This window comes from Pogona vitticeps, chromosome 9, assembly GCF_051106095.1.
Source record: "Pogona vitticeps strain Pit_001003342236 chromosome 9, PviZW2.1, whole genome shotgun sequence".
In the NCBI taxonomy this organism is placed as follows: Eukaryota; Metazoa; Chordata; class Lepidosauria; order Squamata; family Agamidae; genus Pogona; species Pogona vitticeps.
The window spans coordinates 2,746,922-2,765,000 of NC_135791.1; the positions used below are offsets into that span (position 1 = coordinate 2,746,922).

The 18,079-nt window shown below is 48.0% G+C and overlaps 1 protein-coding gene across 2 annotated transcripts in view; it reads right to left on the bottom strand.

Annotated features, from left to right (window-relative positions):
• Positions 1–18,079, bottom strand: part of KCNQ4 (potassium voltage-gated channel subfamily Q member 4) — a 74,747-nt gene that overhangs the window by 5,657 nt on the left and 51,011 nt on the right. The window contains exons 5-13 of one of the 2 annotated variants that reach the window (XM_072979544.2): positions 16,746–16,871; positions 16,107–16,217; positions 15,195–15,290; positions 12,717–12,805; positions 9,775–9,930; positions 2,661–2,878; positions 1,270–1,372; positions 702–833; positions 49–184 (exon numbers count right to left, since the gene is read on the bottom strand). In XM_072979544.2, the coding sequence (XP_072835645.2) occupies positions 49–184; positions 702–833; positions 1,270–1,372; positions 2,661–2,878; positions 9,775–9,930; positions 12,717–12,805; positions 15,195–15,290; positions 16,107–16,217; positions 16,746–16,871 (1,167 nt within the window). Of the gene's footprint in view, positions 1–48; positions 253–701; positions 834–1,269; positions 1,373–2,660; positions 2,879–9,774; positions 9,931–12,716; positions 12,806–15,194; positions 15,291–16,106; positions 16,218–16,745; positions 16,872–18,079 lie in introns of both variants that reach the window. The other variant, XM_078380063.1, reaches the window with a different exon arrangement.

The window sequence follows — 18,079 nt, forward strand, 5'->3', positions numbered from 1 at the left end:
CTCCACCATCTCCTCCTCCTCCTCTTCCTCCTCTGGACCCAAGCACACCTGCTTCTCCACCTTGACCACTCGTCCCATCATGCTGAGCTCATCCACCAGCTCCACTTCCAGCGACATCTTCTCGCCCCGCTCCCGGATCTTCTTGTCGATGGCGATCGCTCCTCGCCCCACAATCTGATCCACCCTTGGCAGGCAAGGGAAGAAGAGAAGAGGTTGGGGAAGAGAATCAGGCTGGAAAGCAACGGCTGCACGCTGCGGGTGAATGAAGCAGAGCCTAGATGCATGGCTTGGCCGAACTACAGTCCCCATAACAAACCGGACCGCACAGTGTCTCCATTTTGCAATGGGACTTATAATAATAATGATCTTAGAATGGCTGAGCTGGAAGGAACCAATGGATCATCATGTCCAACCCCTGTCAAGGAGTCTCTCAACCTCTGGCTCCACCGCCAGATGCCTAAACCACTGAGCTATCCAGTATTTCATTAAGGATCATCATCATCATCTTAGAACTTCAGAGCTGGAAGGGACTCTATGGGTCATCCAGTCCTGCCCCTGTCAAGGAGGCCCAGTGGGGAATCGAACTCCCAACCTCTGGCTCCACAGCCAAAGACCTCAACTGTTGAGCTACCCAACAGTTTTTGCTCTTCTACACGACAAGGAAGCCAAGATCCCATAAGGGCATAGGAAGCTCTACTTACCGGGTCTGGAGACTCTTGATTCTGCCCAGCATGTCCAGGTGCCCGGCTGAATACTGCTCGATCACATCCTTGACATCGTACGGACGCAAAGTCTCCTTGAATTTCCTTTTGGCCACCAGGAACTTGAGGATCCTATGGAAGTGAGCAAGCATCCATAAAGGCATGAGAAGAGAGAGCCAGATGGCTGGATACCTCGGGCTGATAGTTGTGCAAAGCTGAACTAACTGGTCCATTATAATGATTTGGGAAGAGAAAGGTTTTTCTATTTCTAGCCCTATAGATCTTCTCGCTGTTGGGAGGATGGATTAAATTTTGTGCACTCCAAGCTGGCCAGTCCATCCCTCCAACTGACTCCCCCACCCCTCCATTCTCCTTGGAGGTGCAACTTCAGCCATTAAGAAACCCAACCGGAGAAGGAGTGCCAATCCTCCAGGAATCTCAAGGAGGAAAATGAAAACCACCCAGGGCATGACCACCAAAGGTAAAGGAAGTTCTTCAGTTGGAGAGACAGAACAAGGAGCCCGAGTGTCCGGCTCCCGGTCCTCTTGCCTGCTCCAGATCCTCTCACCTGACTGCCCGGATGAGGTTCTTCACAGCAGGCATGATGTCCTCAAAGGTCAAGTCACACTGGTAGGCCTTCTCCTCATTGGTCTCTTCTGCGGGGCCGTCAGCTGTGGGCAGAACTGGGACTTAGCTGGAAGGACACAGTGCCTTGTCTAATCAGTTGGCATGGCTACTCATGAAATGCCTCTGCAGGTCCAGTTCCCTCAAATTAAGAGTGGTTAAGAACTCTAGGGCTGTCTGGATATCTCAGTGGGTTAGGACTGTGGTTGCAAAAGCCAAAGATTGGGAGTTCGATTCCCCCACTGTGCCTCCTATGAGTGGAGCCAACCTGGGTAGCCTTGGGCCACCGACACGGTCCCAGGTACCCCCAGATGTACAGAAAGCGAAGCCACTTCCAAGCACTCTCTACGCGGAAAACCTTTTAGCTATCACAAGGCTTGGCTTATTCGCTTGATCCATTCGTAGGCCTTTTTGCCAAGCGAACTCTTTGTCTCCCTCTGGACTGGATAGGCCAGGTTTAAGACGAAAGGATCAAACTGCGCTTGATCAGAAGAAAAGGTGGAGAACCTGAACTTTATAGATGCTCCACTTTGGAGGCAATGGTTCAAAGCAACGATATGGTGCTATCAGACCTGCCTCCCGGATTCTTCAGTCTTTCTCCTCCCTCCCTTTCCTTTCCCCTGTATTTGACCATGAGTGAGCAGGTGTAACAATCTGCTGTGAGTTTTGTTAAATGGCCAAAGCAGTTTATGTAATTTCTTAGTCTTTTTTTTCCCCCATTAGCTATAGTACTGACAGATCAGCCTCCCAAGCATTCTTAGCATGGTGCAACTTCTCCATATTTCAAATACTTTCGCATCTTGGTAGTCATTTGTCTTCAAGCCCATAATCCGATGCCATGCAGTAGAACTGAGAACACATAGCACCATACAATAGAAGCCAGTTTTCAGTTTTTATTGCACATGATCATCATCATCTTAGAGCTGCAGAGTTGGAAGGGACCTTATGGACCATTTAGTCCAGCCTCTGTCAAGGAGACACAGTGTAGAAATGAACTTCCAATCTCTGACTCCACAGCTAGAGATCTAAACCACTGGGCTCTCCAGCAGTTCAATATTAAATTCTTCATTTTAAAAAAACTGCTCCAGTCCATCTCTGTTCTGGCTTCTGTGGTGTGGCTAGAATCCCATAGTAGAGTCATGCAAATTCCATAGCTCCTATATTTGGGTTCCAACTCAAAGGTTTTTCAGATAAAAGGAGTTGGATGATGATCAGAACTCCAAACATACATTCTTAAGCCATCTCTTTTCCTCTTTGGAAACAAGCTAAAGCAAAGTTCAATAAAAACCAGAAGACCCCCAATAATTCTCAATGTTAGTGGCTTCCAAAGCCTACCTTCCACCGGTGTCCTCGGTTTCAGCCTCAATGAGGCCCGGAACCTTGTCCTGTCGTTGAAGCTCCAGCTTTTCTGCACCTTGGTGGGGCTGACAGCTTCGTTGACGTTCTCGGTGCTAGGCGAGCGTCGGAGGGGTGGGACCAGCTGCGCCTTCCCCCGGCTGCCCTGCCTCTGGGAATTGCTCAGGCGGATGCGGTCCTTGATGCCCATTTTATTGCTGCAAAAGTAGGCAGTGGAAGGAGGAGAGAGCATCAACTGGGGACGGGGTGGAGCTCTTGAGGGAGGGAGGATGCAAAGTGGGAGCCGGAAAGGGTGTTTTTTTCTTAATTTAATTTTTAAATTTAACTTTTTTCAAATGGTCTGATCGCAGCCTGATAGAAGAATCAGGATCTTTTTAAAGTTCCTGCAGGCAAAGCTTGAATAAACGAACTTTATCCCACCAGGGTTTAGAATGTCTTACCTCAGCCCAGAGTCCTACCATTTCCATATATTCCAGGGTCAGTGAAAGAGCCGGAATCCCAGTGGCGAAATGCCACTGGTTCTCTTGACGCTCATATGAAACAAGGGAGCATTTAGGTCTAGGCCAGAGGGCTGGACTAGAACTCATGCAGCCCACTTGGGTAACCCTGGACCGGTCACACTCTCCTCAGCATGATCTACCTCGCAAAGCTGTCGTGAGGATGAAGTGGAGGCGAACCATGTGTGAGCTTAACAGTGAAAATGAATAATAATAGTAATAATAATAATAATAGTAATGATGATAATAATACAGTAAGACCACAGTATCCGTGGGGGATTGGTTCCAAGTCCCCTTGTGGATGCTGAGAAAAGTGGATAATAGGGAATCTTATACATTGCATGGTCTCCACCCCCCTCTAGTGGCCTCTTCTGCTAAATACAACATGGAAATATATTACAAAAATATTTCTGGGTTTTAAAAAATATTTTCAGGCAGTGGATAAGTGAATCAGCGGATACTCGTCCCGTGGTTAGGGAGGTCCTACTGTGATAATAATAATAATAATGGCTTAGGGGACTGTAACCTTCACAAACCCTCATTAAGTTGGCCATGGCTTTGTTGTTCCTTCTCAGTGAATTCCAAATAAGAGCTCCAGTCATCAAAAAGGGGTTCAGTACTCTGAACAACTCCTGGCTTCTCCATCCAACAAGCAGAATAGATTATGCAAGTCAGAGGCCTTCATGCAAATTTGCATAACGCATAGCAAGCTGCTGAACCACGCCTGTTGTTGAATTCGGCTGAGCTTATTTTGTCCTATGTCTGTAGCAAACAGAGCCCTAATGCACGAGGTAGGAATCCAGCCATGCCACAAACTCGGTTCCCCCACCAGAGCATAACTGGAGATATTTGACGGTAGAAACTGAAAACAAGCAAACAAACAGACCGCAAAGCTTTGAGACAACAGAGAGTTAAAACGAGATGAAAAGACACCGCCGGACAAAGGCCGTCTGCAGAGGAGATGTCTGGACAGGGGCAGAAGAGGGGGAACGTCCCCGTTGAGCTAGCCAACAAATGCCTCTGATGTAGGATGATGTTCCAGCAGAAGGGGCAAGAACATCTCCCAAGCAAGGAAGCGAAGGCCTCAAACCCAAGCAAGGGATAGATTGCGCCAAAGAGGACATGGCCAACTTCTTGCCTGCAAGAGATACCCATCGCTCTGTCCAACCGCACACCTCACACCGCTTCTAGAGATTGGCCTCCATGTCGAAACGTCTCCTAAGGGGTGCCCTGCAGACTTCGGAGTCTTAGAATATTCTGGAAGGCTGGGGTTGGGTCGGATTCCACTCAGGAAGACTGGGGAAGAGACAGAGCTCTTGAGACAGGCGTCATTCCATTGAGGGTTTCTCTGTCCTGGCACTGGGGGAGCACGGTGTGGGTAGCTGTCATCACGTCCGTCATGGTCGTAGCACTGGGTGTGAAGAGGGGAGGGTCCTACTCACATGTAGGCTCTCAACACAAGCAATCCCATTGGGGGGGAAAAACTGGGTGGTTGCTTGGGTGTAAAGACTGCATGCCAGCAGGGACCTTCCTCTCTTCAGACCAGGTGCAGGATCCGTGAAGAACGTGACCTTGGAGAGGGTGGTCCAGAGTGGTTCCCTCTAAGCAGGTTCATTGCCTGCTTCCACTGGGGAGGAAAGGGAGCCTACAAATGACGCAAATAAAATAAATGAATAACTAAATTGCTGGGCACTTTAGTTATCCCCCCCCCCCAAGAAGCATCTACTCATGTGGAAGCATCTACGCATGGACCAAAACCTCCACAATGACAACTTTCCCCATTCAAGAGGTGCAAGATATATATATATTTTTCCTGGAGATTGCAGAAGCAACCACGTGTGCTTTGTGCCGTTCTTTTTTTAATTGGCTTATCACGCAATATCGGCCAAAAGAGTGGTTGATTTCCAAGGAGGAAGAAGGCTGTGAAGGAAGGATCAACCAACAGCACCAGCTTTTGACCACGTTTGGCAATGGGTCAAGGAGAGGACGTCTTCCACTGACACTCGGGAAAAAAAAATTAATCTTAGAGTATCCTTCCCATGTGGGGTCTTCTCCTTCAGCACAGCCTTTGCGGCGTGTCAGAGGAACCCCCCCCCTCAAGTCAACCATCCGCTCAAGCAAAGCACGGGTCACAAATCCACCCAGCTTTGCCATCATCTTGCAAGGCCTGAGATTCTGCCCAACCTTCTCTGGAACGGTTGCGAAAATGCTCTCTTTTGAGGCCCTTTGGCTGTCATTAGTGACCTTCTGACTGAGAAGGTTCAAGCCAGCTTGATGTCCCTCAGCCCCTAAGTTGGAAAAGCACCCTCTTATGCCAGGGTCTATACCAGCGGGGTGATTTCCAAACTCTGTGGCCAACCTTCCCCCCCCCCCCATGCATCTTAGCGAAGAAGAAAGGAATAACTTCAGGGCCAGACCTTGTGGGAAATTTTGTACAAACTTTGAGTTCTTTCTTCTTCCTTTTTTTTTTTTTTTTTTTGCAGGAGAAAATGTGTTGCGGTAATCACCCTTTCATGACGACGTTCCATGCATGCATTCCAAAGGCAACCCAAGGACTAGTGTGAAATCAATCTTGCACAGATCCGTGGCAGGTCTAATTGCCTAGAGGTCCTACGGAGATCCTACAGACCTCCAGAACCTGTGAGGCTGGGGTATTACCCTTCAGATGTCGTCGTGGGGCTCAGCGGCCCAAGCAAGAACTCAAATCCCCACACCTGCGGCAAGTGGTAGCATCGCCATGCTGCTGGAACCACTTCCCCAGGAATGGTTTATGTGCCCACGTGTGTTGGCCCAGACAGATATCTGCTTGTATTGTCGGTACCCACTGGCCCTAAGAGTTATTCCAGAACTGGTCTGGAGACAAGCACCCACAGATAGGTAGGTCTCCAGCACATCTTTGCAAAAAGTTCATGTAAAGTATAACTGGAAGCAATATCAATATCCTTGTTTTCCGTTTTTGAATTTGGAGGCCACAGAAAAACCCATACGAGATATCTGAAGCAGTATGGATCTTGACTGATTTTTCCCCCTCAGCTGGAGTTACAATGTAGAAGAGCCTAATATTCAAGAACTGTGTAACCTCATTAATTTTAATGGGACTTTTTGGTAATGCTGTTGTTCTGGTCCTTAGGCTCTAGATCAGGGGGAGAAAACAAACAGCGTCACAGATATTGTTGGTCTGCGACTTCCATCAGCCTTAGATCACACAAAAGTGGCAAGGATGATGGCAACCTACAAGGTCCACATGTCCCACCACTCAATTCTAGGTTTTCAGAATGAGTGGGTGAATCCTGGCTAAAGGCTCTGTGTTTGTTCTGGAGTGGAAGGCGAGGCACCTCAGAGCTTTTAAGACAAGTTTCTGGTTTTTGACCTTCTGCCTCTCAAATATGCAGTGAAAACAAGCCAGGCCTCAAGTCTCCATAAAGCAGAAGTTCCCAACCTTGGTTCCCCAGATGTTCTTGGACTGCAACTCCCAGAAATCCTGACCATCACAGTGAATGGCAAAGACTTATGGGGGTTTTGGTCCAAGAACATCTGGGCACCCAAGATTAGAAACCTACTGCTTTAGAACCTCTAGGGAAGATGGAAATGCAAACTTATTTGTTTTCAAGTGGATAAAATTCTGCATTAGCTCCACCCCTTTGAACATAAAGCTACCAGGCGCCACCCCTTCACCTCTGAGTCTCCGACCCCAGTGACTCAAGGGACTTGGGAAACAGAGATTCCAAAAATCTCAAAAACATGAGAATCATTTTTAAAGCCATTGACCTCTTTCTGTTCTGGCTTGTTGGAGGCCAACTCTACATGGACTAGAAGTTGGTCCTCAGTTCTGTCGTAGAAAGGTAGCATAGAGTTGCTGGCAGGACAACTCAGTGAGTTGGTTGGGAGTTCGATTTCCAGCTGTGCCTCCTGGGAGAAGAGCCAGCCTGGGTAACCTTGGGCAAGCTGCACATTGGGCCCAGGGTGCCCCCTAGAGGAAGGGAATGGGAAACCACTTCTGAGTATTCTCTACCTGGAAAACCCTAGGAAAGGTCTCCATAAGTCAGAGTTGATTTGACAGCACACAATGATGATTCATTTAAAGCTGTACTGGAGACGTACCATCTGATGCCAGGAGAGCAAACCTATCTCCTGTCCCATGAAGGACTTCATACCAAGGTACTACTTGGGATTTCTACCATGCATATTATATTTCCCTTGCGCATTGGCGCAGCATGCTCTTCTTTTAAAAAGCAAAAGAAAAGGAAGACAGAAAAGGAACTGGACAACAACGCAATTACAACCGATAATTGTTGCGACTCCAAGACATCTCCTGGGTTTTGCAAAACCTTTGTACCTCGTTTTCCAGCCGGGGTGAATCCGAAAGAAATTTCTTTTACTAGTTAAGATCTGGCTAGAGAGAGAGAAGGACGCAAGACGAACAACAACAACGGAAAGGGATAGGTAGGAAGAAGGGGGAGAGGAAAGAAGGGGGGAAAACGTTAGTTCCAGGGGAACGGCGTGGGAAGAAGAAATGGTAAGGAGGCCGATCCAGGAGTAAGCCATGCTGAGGCTTGCAGCATCAATGGAGGACCTCGTGAAAAGCACCCCCTGCAGGACAGAGTGCGCTGAACGGGGTGGGACTCCTCGAATCCTAGAATTGTGGAGTTGGAAGGGGCCTCGAAGGTCATCGGGTCCAGCCCCCTGCTCCTCAAGGCAAGAATCCAGGTCGAAGCAGATCGGACAGAGGGTGGTCCAGTTTCCTCTTGAAGCCCTCCAACATATTAGGATCCAAGACATAAACACTTTGGCTTTATCTTCTGGATCCTAAATCACATGGATCAATGCACTCCTTTCATCTGGAAAACTGTTCCCTGAAACTTTACCAGTGAATTGTGTAGAATTCATTTATAGCAGAATTGAAGGGTCTACAGAATCAGGAGGTGCCCTGTTCTTAAAGGGCTCTTTCACCCCATCTTGTGACCACTTTGGGGCATTGAGCAGCAGCTGGCATGGGTGCAACGCTCTCCCTTGAGAAGAAATAGTCATACTGGGGCAGAACGAGCTACAAGTTCTGTTCTCCGGCTCCACCGACTCATAACCTACATTATCCCATTTCAGATAAGTGTCTGTTTTGGAAGTGAGCACTAGCATGTTTCACAAGGATCCTTTCCTGCTAGTCATCCATTTAGTCATCTAGACCTCAAACATCCGAGAAAGTGATCTGAGAAACTAATTTCAGGTTTAATTTTTTTCCCCTCTTACTGTCCAATTTTGAAAGATCTACCTTAGATGCATCGTTTTTTCCCTTCACAGCAGGATTTACATGCAAAGCAGAAAAGGATAATAATGTTAAGGTGTGGGAAATCTAACAGAAGCTACCTTCATCTGTCCTCAACTACAATGCTCATCGACCTGGCAATGATGGGAGCTGTTGTCCAGCACCTTGGGAAGGCATGAGGCTGGGGATAGCTAGATCACAATGCATAGCTTACGGTTCCCCCTTCGTGAGAAAACCCGCACGTACGTACACACCCCAGAGTATGCCAGCTTCGAAGACCTCTCCCTCCACAGTTGTGATGGATCTGTGGTGCTTCTGGAGGAGAACGTACCATCCTGCAGGCTCCCCCTTTTTTTTTCAGGGGGAACCAAAGCAGGCACCGCAGCTTGAAGGGAAAGAAAGGTTACCTTAGGCGTAAGCACTTGTGAGGCGGAGCTTCCTCTTCGATCCAGCTGCTGGGAATGAAGGTGGGGGGGCATGGTGAAGTGATGAGGAGATGGCGAGAGGAGGAGGAGGAGGAAGAGGAGGAACCAAGGGAGGCAAAGGAGGAGAGAGAGAGAGAGAGAGAGAGAAACAGAGGATGAAATGAGAGAGAAAACTGCCCAGGAGGGCAGAAGGTGAGGAGTTCGATAGACCCTTTCAACCTGCCCTGAAAACTCCAGTGTTTAAGAACGAGGTCGGGAATCCAGATCCTGTGCCAGAAAATCTGATCTGGCAAAGGTGGGGTGTCTCTGGTACCAGGAGGCCGAGATCCGGATAGCGTGGTTTGATGGAGAGTGAGGATGTGATCAAACGGCTGTAAAGGCGTGCACCTGCTCACACTGGAAAGGGTGGCTTGAACGGGAATGAGCGCCTTGAAAGTGACCCGTCCATCTGCCAGGGAATCGCTCCAGCCAGCCCCCAAAAGTCATAGCCAAAAAAATCCCCTAACTTAGGCATGGATGAGGGTCAGGCTGGAGCGCTATTTCCCACACATCATGTGATGTCCGGAAAGTGGTCCGAACTGTGATCTATTCCCCCTCACTCCGTGTGATCACACCCTGAGCTTCTCTGTCAAAAATGTACCTATTCCGAACGGTCCGTGGCAATCCAACCGGAAGCAGCGACGGATGCCGCCACTAGAGGGAGACAAAGACCTATCCTCCGGTGGTGTGTTCTGTTCTGAGTCCAGGTGGGTCACATGTCAAACACGCTCAAGCCAGAAGGGGGCGCCGTCACAAGAAAAGACACAGAGCCAACACACCAGAGAGAGAGCAGAGGGTGGGCGAGTGGGCGAGAGGCGGGGGGGTGGGAGGAGACACACAGACTGGCGAGAAGAGGAGGGTTTCGGCCCTACCTTTCCCCCAAGCAAAAGGGGGGACTGATGCTTTTCAGGCCAATGGTGAAGGAGTGATACGGTGGTGGGGCTCCATCAGGGAACTTCCTCACCTCCAAGTTCCTAAGCCCTCCGTTGCGAGCTCGGTGCAAGTGGTCGAACATAAGGACCAGTTCTCTAAGGGGGTGGTTAATAAATAAATAAATAAATAAATAAATAAATAAATAAATAAATAAATAAATAAATAAATAAATAAATGGAGAAATCAAAAGCTTTCAAATCAGGGAAGAAGAAAAACACAAGTCAACGAAACAAAGCAGTATCAACATAAGATATATACAAAGAGAGGGGAGACGTTTATATGCCTTTGGTTTCAAATCCCTCCATCTCTGTGTAGCCGAGCTGTAGGATTCAGGAGTTGCAGTATAAAAAACAAAGAGGAAGTGGGGAAAAAGGAAAAAAAAAGATACCCCGCATTTTGTCATTATCTTGATTGTCCTTTAACTGACTGGCATTTCATTGGCTTGGGAAGAAGAAGGTATTCGATTATTGAAAACCTCCTCCAGTCCCCAAGCTCCCATGGCTTCCGGACAAGGAAAGGGATTACATGGGAGTTGCGGGACGAATACCGCCCTCTGACGATGATAACCTCAGCATTCTGAGGCATAATCGCACAAACAGGATTTCAGCCGTTATTTCCAAGCTCTGCTCTCCCGTCAAATTCATATTGGACCTAGAGGTGGGCAAGAACCGCCAATTTGTGTTGGTTTGTTTTTCAGCCGAATGGGTGTTTGGCAGGTCTCGGCCCCACCTCCTTTGGCAGGTGCCCACCCAGAGGCGGGGCCTCGAGGAGGCGGGGCTGAGAAGCGAGGGTCTTGCCTCTGAGTGGGCACCCACCAGATCAGGTGATTGGCTGGGAAGCACCGAAGATCCGTTCGACCAACAAACGAATTGACACGAACCGTCAAACCGGTGGTTCGTGCCCATCTCTAACTGGGCCCATTCCCAGTGAGAAACAATATCCCAAACCAGGACTCTTCGACCCCCGACATTTGGAATAAACTCCCAAGAGACTCCTCCCTCGCCCTCCATTTCCGATGGGCATGCTCTCTTGTTTCAGCCAACTCTCCTATTTCGCCCTCTTCATGCTGGCTTTAAGCTGCCTTGCCTTTTGGACCTATTTGAAGACGGCCATTCGACTTTCTTGGTCTGTTGTTATTTGTTTTATTTTTATCGCTTTTACTAGATGTTAGGGAGGCAGGGAATAATATTCCATAACCCAAATAAAATCCAGACGTCCCCGGGGATGTCAGAAGCTGCTTTGGGCGACCTTGGAAGGCTTATTAAAGCAGACAATACTAAACTGCACGGCCACGTGCTTTGATTTCTGATCTGATGGCTTCATATGGTTAATACCTGGTGGCGCCTACATCCAGATCAAAAGGGCCGGACTCAGGGCTTGCACTGGTTGGATCTGAGGGGCATATAAAGTATCTGCCACCCCAGGAATCCTTGGAGAACGTGAGAAAATGGATTTTCTTATCCACCATTTATTGTTTGGAAAGTACGGTCCCTTTTGGAATCTAAAGCATTTCGGAGTAGTTTGTTCCTAAATGGGTAACAAAGACTCATTAGATTTGCAAAAGACCTGCTGCCAAGGGAGGGGGAATCTGATGGAACTCAGATGTTATGGATCCATTCAGCCCTTGAATTTTTGGGGCTATCTCGGAGCGAGTGTGTGGCCAAGGGAACTATCACAGCAAACATTGGCAACCTTCAAGATCTTCCACGACATCGCTGAGTGGAACTACGTCATTCTTCTAAAATCAAGACCGCACCTCCTATTCAGTCCCCACTAGAGCTTCCGCCGAACCACACAGGTCTCAGGGTCTACACAGTCTCCATGCTGATGAAGGAGGGTGGGTGACGTGTTATGGGAGCCATGGATGAAATCGTGATGCGTGAAGAGGAAGGTGTGAAATCGACACACACAAAAACCTGCGAGTGTTCTGCCCTTCCTCTTGGTGGGCTCAGAAGACAGGGCTGGATGAAGATGGAAGCAGTTTCTCTCTCTTGAAACCCTGATCAATTCGACCCCCACAAAAGAGCATGGGTTCCACTGACTTCAGTGTCAGAGGAAGAGAGCCGTTGATTCTGCAAAATGCAGGCCTTCTAGGAATTGATGCTCTCCATCCCAATCTAGTAGTGCTCCTTTCACCTGTACAGGTGTGGGCAACCTCCAGAGGCCCAGAAGCTAAGACCCCCTACTATTCCTGGAGCTTGGAGGTTTGATCCTGTGGCCCCTGCTCAAATATATATGCAGGTGTACCACGGTTTATGAATCGTATTTATGGTTCGTAAACCAAGGCATTATTTGCAATGGCTTTTCATTCAAAAACCGAAAATTATGTTAACCGAGGTGTTCATAAACCGAGGTACCACTGTATATTTTCTTACAAAAATTAGTGGTGTTTTTTCACTGGAGGGGGGGAGAGAAAAAAGCTTTGTACCGTCTAGTGTCAAATATATATTTTTAGGTATTTCAGAACAGTGCTCATTTGCCACTTTTAATTTATCCTACATACTCTCCTCAAGATAACACCAGAAATCCACTGATTTTGACCTAATACTAAGTATCTGTTACAAAATGGTAGATGAAGGCCTAAAAGTCAGTGATGGGAGATGCATCCGGCGTTCCTGTGAATTCCTTCATTCTGCTCTCTGAGGGACCGACTTCCATATAATACCAGCAGTCAACAAGAAGGCAGCCAGCATCCCAAAGATAAAGTATTTCATTCAACCACCATCATCATGTACCTAGAACCAAGCTTTAATCATCAGCTTCTCCTGCTTAGCAACTTCCTTTGGCTCAAATTTCCCACCTCCCTACCTGCAGAAAGTCAGGAAGTCAAGGCACCCACCACCAAAACCCCCCACCCCACCCCAGGTAATGTCACACCTACCTAAAGGATGGGAGAATGCTGTCGTAGTAGCACCAGGTGGCCGTCAGGTAAGCCCGGTTGACGTCCGTAGAGTAGAGGCGCCACGCAGCCTGGACCAATCAGGAGGGAGAGAAACAGAGGGGGATTTCTCTTGATAAGCTACCAAGTACACAAGGCGGGATAGAACTATATCACTATAACAAAAAACACATCACGTTGAAGACGGAGACAATATGCAACAAGACCATGGCACCTTATTCATGAATTCATGGCAAATTCAACCTTACTACAAAAGTAAGCCCATCTTTGTGCAGAGGATGATGGGATGTGTTGTCCAACACATCTGGAGGACACCATTATAAGGAAGACTGCTTTCCCTCAGCATCTGTTTTGGGCTTGATCTTTTTTCCTTCAAAGTATAAATGCCAGTATCCTATAGATACTGTGGTTCCCAAGCTTGGGTTCCCAGGTGTTTTTGGACTACAACTCCCAAAAATCCTGGCCAGTATAGATGGGGGTGAGGGCTTCTGGGAGGTGGAGTCCAAGAACATCTGGGTAACCCAAGGGTGGAGAACCTCTGTTATGGACCGTCTCCTCTTGAGGACAGACTCGCTAAAGCAAACTGTTGAATGGTACATCAACACTTACATAAATCCCACTGAGTCGGGGGTCTCCTGCAGTGAGCCATCAGTGCAGGGGGCCAAATTCTCACGCAAGAGTATGAAGGCAAGGGGACAGAAAAGGAAGCAACTGTATAGGAGCCATCAGAGGAAGACACAACTTCCATTTGGGGCGATCACATGCCGTTAAGGCAACTGCAAGCCAGCCCGACCCCATTCCATGCCCAGTCTGAACCATTTGGCTCCTGCAGCTGGATATCTCTTTTCTGGAGCCAGGGAGGAGCGCATCCTGTATGGACGAAAGGACCACTCTAAGGGGCCATGCTCCTGATGACATGACCCTTTCCAGCATAACGAAATGCAGTCTGATTGTCCTTAATTTGGAGATCTGGAGCATCATTGGAGAATGAGAGAAGAACAATTACAATGGGCTTTTGGAGGACTGGGAGAAGTGCATTGTCTTAAATTCCGTGTGATTCTATTCTAGGATCCCCTGAAATTTTGCATTGTTCCTCCCAGATCTATTATTGTTTCTGCCAGTGGGGGCGAAGGGTGGGGGGGTTATAGCTAATTTTTCATTGGGTGGAATAAATGCATGGCAAGCAAGTTTATCCTCATTTTTCATCTGGTTAGGAAAGCACAGCCTCCCGAAGGCTGGCCTTATCAGGAGGACAGAGCCGGCCGAGGGGCCCAAAGCTGCATCTGACCGATAGCTTTGTTGTGTCTCCGAAACAAGGAGATGAATCCCTTTTGTTCCCCTGCCTCTTTCAAATTGATGGCCTTTCCTTCTCAGCCTTTCAAGCAAGGAGAAGAACGAAGGAGCAGCATTTTGCCAGGGAACAGGAAACAAGTCAGGGGAAGATAACAAGAGGGGCCGGGGTGCCTGTGTGGGTGTCCGGGTCCCTTTTGTGGCGAGAGTCCTCTGAACTAGAGAGATAACAGGGAGTTGCAAGGTGCACCTTCCTGACCACAATAGAAGAGGACCATCTCGAGATGCCAGGTTGATAGGCCAGCGTCACCTGGATGTGAGGCTGGATGCTATAGAAAGCAAGGCAGAGAGAGGCCAAGCCAGGGAAGTTTCATAGGTACAGCTGGAGAGGGGACTGGGGCTAAAAAGGGAGGCTGGAGCTGTGAGCCAACTAGAGCATCCTTTTACAGAAGAAAAGGTCAGGGTTGTTGCCTAAAAACACTTGTCTGATTTTTTCTTAGGGTGCAATCGATCTTTTTGGTCTAAGCATAGAGATGGGGACGAATAAAAAAAATGGCGATTCGTTTTGATCCGTTATTCATCAAGGTTAACGAATCAACAAACACGAATATATGAATATTCTTTGACGAATCAACAAATCGATCTGCTGATTCATCTGAACTTTAAATGGCTATAACACTGCCCCCCCCCCGATGACCTAGAGACACTAAATATGCAGGGAAGCTTCCCCAAATGCATTTATACAACTTCTGAAAATTTAGTGAACCTTGGATCACAAGACCCCTGAGTTATATAGTCACAAAGAGGACCCCCTCAGCATTCAAGCTCCCCCCAGGTACTTAGAGACTCCAGAATCACAACGGCGCTTCCTATGTCTTTCCCCAACACGCATGCCAACTTTAGTGAAGATTGGATATTGCAACTCCGAGTTATTCACCCACAAATTGGGTCCCCCCAGGAGAGTTTACCATACGAAGGAAGGAAGGAAGGAAGGAAGGAAGGAAGGAAGGAAGGAAGGAAGGAAGGAAGGAAGGAAGGAAGGAAGGAAGGAAGGAAGGAAGGAAGGAAGGAAGGAAGGAAGGAAGGAAGGAAGGAAGGAAGGAAGGAAGGAAGGAAGGAATCATGAATCTCACAAAGACTTGGTGACAATCCACTCCTTTTTGGGCCCACCTGGATCAAGTTGGCAGCCGGCGTCCTTCTCTTCTCAAAATGTTTCTGCCGATGTTGCTCTTGGACTTTGAGAGCAAACCCTGAGCCCAGAATCCCCTGCACAGAGGAGGTAAAGAGAGCAAACCTCCGTTCACCAACAGAACGTTGAGCCTAATGTTCCATATCTGAGTGCAGGCTCTCATCTAATGGAGCTGAAAGCCATCCCAGAGTATGGAAGGAGCCATGTCTCTGGCCCAGGAGAAATCTTCCAACAGTACAAGCCATCAAGGCTCAGGGAAGGTGGATCACCTCACCAACGTCTCAGCCTCCGGAATTAAGAAACCCAAGAGGATGGCCTCAAGAGGGATTGAGGTTACCAAGAGACTAGAGGTGTCCCCCAAATTACATGAACCAACGCTGGTCCCCCTCTCCTGGCATCTCCACTGATGTGCCCCAAGGAACCACTCAATGATACCCTGGCGTCTCCAGTGCAACTGAAGGAAGCAAAAAGGAAGAGACACCCATCCTCAGGATAGTGGAGGGACCCGCTCAGGTCCCTGAGACGTCCACATCTGGAGAGGAGCCACACCCCTACCCTGAAGGGACTTCTCTAATGGCCCATCCTTTCCCCAGTTCCATACGGATGAATGGGTGCTCCTCTTCCATTCAGCCATCTCTAACCGAACTCAGAGAAGTTACACTTTTAAGATGAGAGCACCAAGGAATTCGGGGAGTTACCATTAGGAAACCTTTCTAGGATCTGACTTGGAGTGTGAGCAAATGGTTCTAGGCAGGGAAAGGGCCGAGCCCCGCCATTTGCTTCCACGTTTCCAGTGTCCCTGAGGTCTTGTTGGGACAGGGGGGACCTCCCACTCCACACGACAGAAGCTCCATGCATCCCCTTCTCCCCTTCCCCTCGCGTGCCCCACTTACAGCTGGCAGGGCAAAGAAGGAAATGCCCAGCAGAGCGAAACAAGCTGCCAGCACCCGCCCCAGCCACGTCTGGGGGGTCTTGTCCCCGTACCCGATGGTGGTGAGCGTGATCTGAAAGTAAAGAAAGAGACGCCGCATGAATCCGTGCTCCTTCATCCATCTACCTCTTTGCTTGGCACCGCCAGCTTTAAAATTACCACCTGTTGCACATAAAGTAACGAGGTGCATCCCAAGGCACGGACAGGCGAGCCCTTTCTTGGACCACTTAAAAAAAAAGTTAACAAGGAGCTTTTTCTGGAAATTTACAACACTACTCATTACACGAAGCATGCTGTAATTCAACTGGCCCAAATGGATCCCTTCAAAAATTATTTCGGAGCAATGGGCAAATATTATTCATTGCCTCAAAAAAGAACATTACTGGTCATCATCATCATCATCATCTTAGAACTGCAGAGCTGTAAGGGCCTTGTGGATCATGGAGTCGAGCCCCTATCAAGGAGGGGCAGTGGGGAATCGAACTCCCAACTTATGGCTCCACAGTCTTATACTTCTGTTACTCCTCAAACTTGTTAGTGGCAAAGCCAAGTGTTCCTTCCACGTTCTGGGCCAGACCAAATCCAAAAGGGTTCAACTTACCGTACCCCACCACAGCGAGTCGGCATAGGTGAGAAAGTCTTTGTTGGCATCCTTCTCCGCCAGGTAGACCAGGAAGGAGGCAAAGATGAGGACCAGGAAGCCAATGTACCATGCCGTGATCAGCTCCTGCCAGGAATGGAGGGGGGGAAAAACGAACTTCAGCAACTCAACGTAAAAATTATGTTACATGAGGAGTCCTAGCTGAAACAAATGAGTTTTTGCAACCTTGCATGCTGCCTTTAGTTTGACTGGGAGGGACCTTTTGGGGCGGGGCTGGCTGCCAATCTAGTCAGCACTAGCCAATCATTCCCTCCGACCAAATTCAAAGAAAGGCCTCCATCTTTTCGGACTTTTTCTTTTCCCTCTCTTTAATTCTCTTGGAAGTCCATTGGTTAGTTAGTTGGCTGTTGATCTGTTCACAACAGTAAGTAATGAAATGTTTTATTCTTTCTCCTACAAATATCTCAGACTTATTGGGACTGTAAGCGCTAGTTAATGAAAAAGGGGTGGACTATCAGGAGAACTTGTAGCTATTTTCCTCTTTGATCCTCTGTACTCCTAATCCATAGCAAAGGGAATTTTACCACAAATCTAAAACGCTGCAACAGTATGAAGGCCAATATCGGTAAAGAGCAAAACTCTATGGAAACCATCGTCCTCTTTACCCGGGGATGAAACATCCCAAACTATCTTTTAGCAGGAATAAAATGCCCCTTTTTGACACCTTCAGATGTTTGTTTGATGAAGGTGTGCAAGGCAGCCTTCTCTACGATGGTTCACAACCTCTGGAACTCCCTGCCAAGTGAGGCGAGGCTGACACTCCACCATCACCTCCCTGTTCTGTTCTCCTTCTACAGCAGACAAAAATTTATCACCAAATGACATCCTGCTCAGGATGTGGGGTTTTAATTAGATGTGCTGATTTTCTTTCCTCCTTGATGCAAAATTGTGTTGTCTTTTAAAGATGCTGTTTTGTTTTGTTTTAAATACATTGTAAACTGGCGTGGATCCCAATCTGGGGGGGGGGGGGGGGAGTGCCATTTTAAAAAAAACCAATCAATAGGATTCCATGATGGATTAAAAAATAGTACCATCGCCACTGATGTCACAACTGCATATTTGGGAATAAAACAAACTCATTCAAATTGCCTATTCATCTCAGGAGCCGAGGAGGTCCCTCCTAATTTCTGTCTCTGATTTTCCTCTAGAAAAGCGTTTTTAAAAAGCTCAACATCATAGCCTAAAACACATCGAGGGGGTGCCTCTGTGTTCCTTCACCCCAAAAGTTGGGTTTCTCCTTTGTCGTTCGGCTCGGTCCGTTTTCTCCGCCGACG